General features: G+C 41.2%; 1 protein-coding gene across 1 annotated transcript; it reads left to right on the top strand.

Moving 5' to 3' along the window:
- The first annotated feature begins 1,207 nt into the window (after positions 1-1,207).
- LOC145980880 (uncharacterized) lies at positions 1,208-1,624 on the top strand. The gene has a single exon (XM_083113964.1). It carries the CDS (start codon positions 1,208-1,210, stop codon positions 1,622-1,624), a length of 417 nt encoding a protein of 138 aa, XP_082970090.1.
- Positions 1,625-2,693: the final 1,069 nt, after the last annotated feature.

Raw genomic sequence — 2,693 nt, 5'->3', positions numbered from 1 at the left:
CATATTTTCTTGTTTGTTCTCTTTTTTTATCTGTGTATGTATAACGCACTGTTACAAGAAAATCATATCCTCATCTATAACAACATTGCATGTTTCTGACATGGAAACTCTCTCTGTCTTGTTGATCTTGCATTTCTGATGCATCACTACTGTGTACCAAAGAGAATAAGGCTGTGTACGTGCTCTGTTGTGGTGGTGTGTCAATTCTCCTGCCTTCACATCTCTTATGACATTCTTCAAAATTTTCTTATCATAGTTTCAATAATTCTGTCCTCCAACTTCTCTTCTGTACACATTCAGCATTGACCGAATTCACCATGATGAAGCACTGCCTGTTACTTTGACTGCTGCTACACGTCCACTTGCAAATGCACACACTTTACATTTTCTCAGAACTGTCCTCACATCTCCATCCATGTGACAAAAATTCCTCATTCTCATTATTTGTCAGCTATGTCCGAAAGTTTCCGCTATTAAGAACACAATGTAAGTTCTCTTTTAGGTACATTGACACACGTGCACAAGTTCAACAACTGAAGGTTATCAGCTACAATACAGCAATGACAGAAGTGACAATGAAGGAACCCACAACACACTGCTGCAATGTTGCAGGCTGGACGAGGGAAGAAATAGACTGTTGTCTGAATTCACCCCAGCGTCCAAATTCACCCCAAATTCCGCTATTAGCAGATAACCTTACCGTAGTAAATGTACATCATGAGTGATCTTTAAAGCTCTCCATTCTCCATTAAGGAACATGTGCCTATGAAGTGTTTTTTATAATATATAAGGGACAATCAGTGGAAAACAGGTCACCCTGTATAACTATGAAGCTATGTGCTCACATTAAAAGAAATCCCCATAGACGTTGAGGCATATGTCCAACCATCTTGGCAGTGGGTGAGTGGCAGCCATGTAGAAGGTGGACGGTTGCTGCAGCAAAGAATTACTCACTGCATGTTTCACCTCATCCTCCAAGCTGAACCGGCAACCACACAGTGCCCGTTTCAGCTTAACAAAGATGGCACAATCGCACGGAGACATCCGGATTGTAAGGTGGGTGCTGGATTGCATCCCACCGAAATCTGAGTAACCGGTACCGGACAACATTGGCGGAACGGTCCAGGTTGTGGTCGTCCTTCAGCGGCGTTCTTTCCTCGCGAAGAAACCTCCGACTTCACCCCTTCACCCGCGACAAAGATGAACAATGTTCCTCACACCCTGCTGTCATTCGACGGTGGTGGGTGAGGCGCATTGTCTATCTCTGTCCCGTGTGAAGGAGTGGAGTCACAGGTTCCGTCGCGAAGGAAGAACATCACTGTTCACACAGGACGTCCACAAGGTGGCCAATACGGCCAGTGTTGTCCGGGACCTGTTACTCAGATTTCGGTGGGATGCAATCCAGCACCCACCTTACTATCCGGACATTACCTCGTGCGATTATGCCCTCTTTGGTGAGCTGAAACGGGCACTGTGTGGTTGCCGATTCAACTTGGATGCTGAGGTGAAACATTCAGTGAGTAATTCTTTGTTGCAGCAACCGCCCACCTTCTACATGGCTGCCACTCACCCACAACGAAGATTGTGCGACAAATGCCTCAACGTATACGGGGATTTATTTTAATGTGAGCACATAATTTCATAGTTATACAGGGTTGCCCGTTTTGCACTGACTGGCCCTTATCCATTAATAAACACTTAAATGTGTATGTTTCTTAAGTGGTGAATTTAAGAGGTTTAAAGATCAATCATAACGTACATTAGCTGCTGTAAAGTTATTTGTTAATACGAGTACTATACAAAATTAGGCAAAATTAGTATTTATTATCGAATACAAACTTTATGTTCAGAGTTTAGGACCTTTTCCTCATTCGCATATCTTCAACAAATAAACTTTCTTCTTCCTTGAGCACGCACATTTTTCAACACCTGTCATTGTTCAGACAGACTTTGTTAGATCATAGGATAAACACATATGGGACGCAAACCACTTTTTGTCATCGCTGGAGTTGCTACTATCAGACATGATGCCTTCAAAATGCTTCCTAAGTTACTGTATTTCTTTTTCTCCAAAGTTCATATAACGTTCAGTAATCCACTAGAATAAATACGGAATTTAGAGGCTTGAAAAACGAAAAATCGAAAGGCTGTAGTTGATGTGTCGTATTGCTTGGTACACATATCATATGTATGTCGTTCTTCTCATAAAATGTCAATGTACAATATTTAGGTTATTGCCTGGCGCATGGCCATCTAAAAGAATCAAATATGATTCAGGAAACGTGGTGGTTCTGAAAGTTTTCAACGAAGCATTAAGGAAACTGTCAGAAAATTGTAGGTGGTGTTCTTTCCTTTAAACATTGCGATTGGTCATATACAGCCACATCTAGTGTTAATCCTAATCCTCCAAAGCGCAACAATATTCTGTTGATCAGCTGGGAACACTGTAATGGCGACACAAATTAATGAAAATATCATAACTTCTTCTGCGACAACTACAAATGCTACACACAACTGATTTTTAAAATGTCGCATATAGTACAGTAAAACAGTAATAAATACACATAGGCATTTTTAAAACACAGTTTTACTTCTATACGAGTACTTTCTGTACTTCTTGGCAGTTTCAAATACACGACTCCCTGGTAGTTTCTACGTTCACTAGATGCTAGAAGTTCAAAACTTCACAGCCA

This window comes from Lepisma saccharinum, chromosome 28, assembly GCF_977018435.1.
Source record: "Lepisma saccharinum chromosome 28, izLepSacc3.1, whole genome shotgun sequence".
In the NCBI taxonomy this organism is placed as follows: domain Eukaryota; kingdom Metazoa; phylum Arthropoda; class Insecta; order Zygentoma; family Lepismatidae; genus Lepisma; species Lepisma saccharinum.
This window is presented reverse-complemented; position numbering and strand designations above follow the sequence as displayed.

What these genes read in the sequence shown, in the direction of transcription:
- LOC145980880 (XM_083113964.1), top strand. Translation starts at nt 1,208, where the DNA reads ATGTTCCTCACACCCTGCTGTCATTCGACGGTGGTGGGTGAGGCGCAT.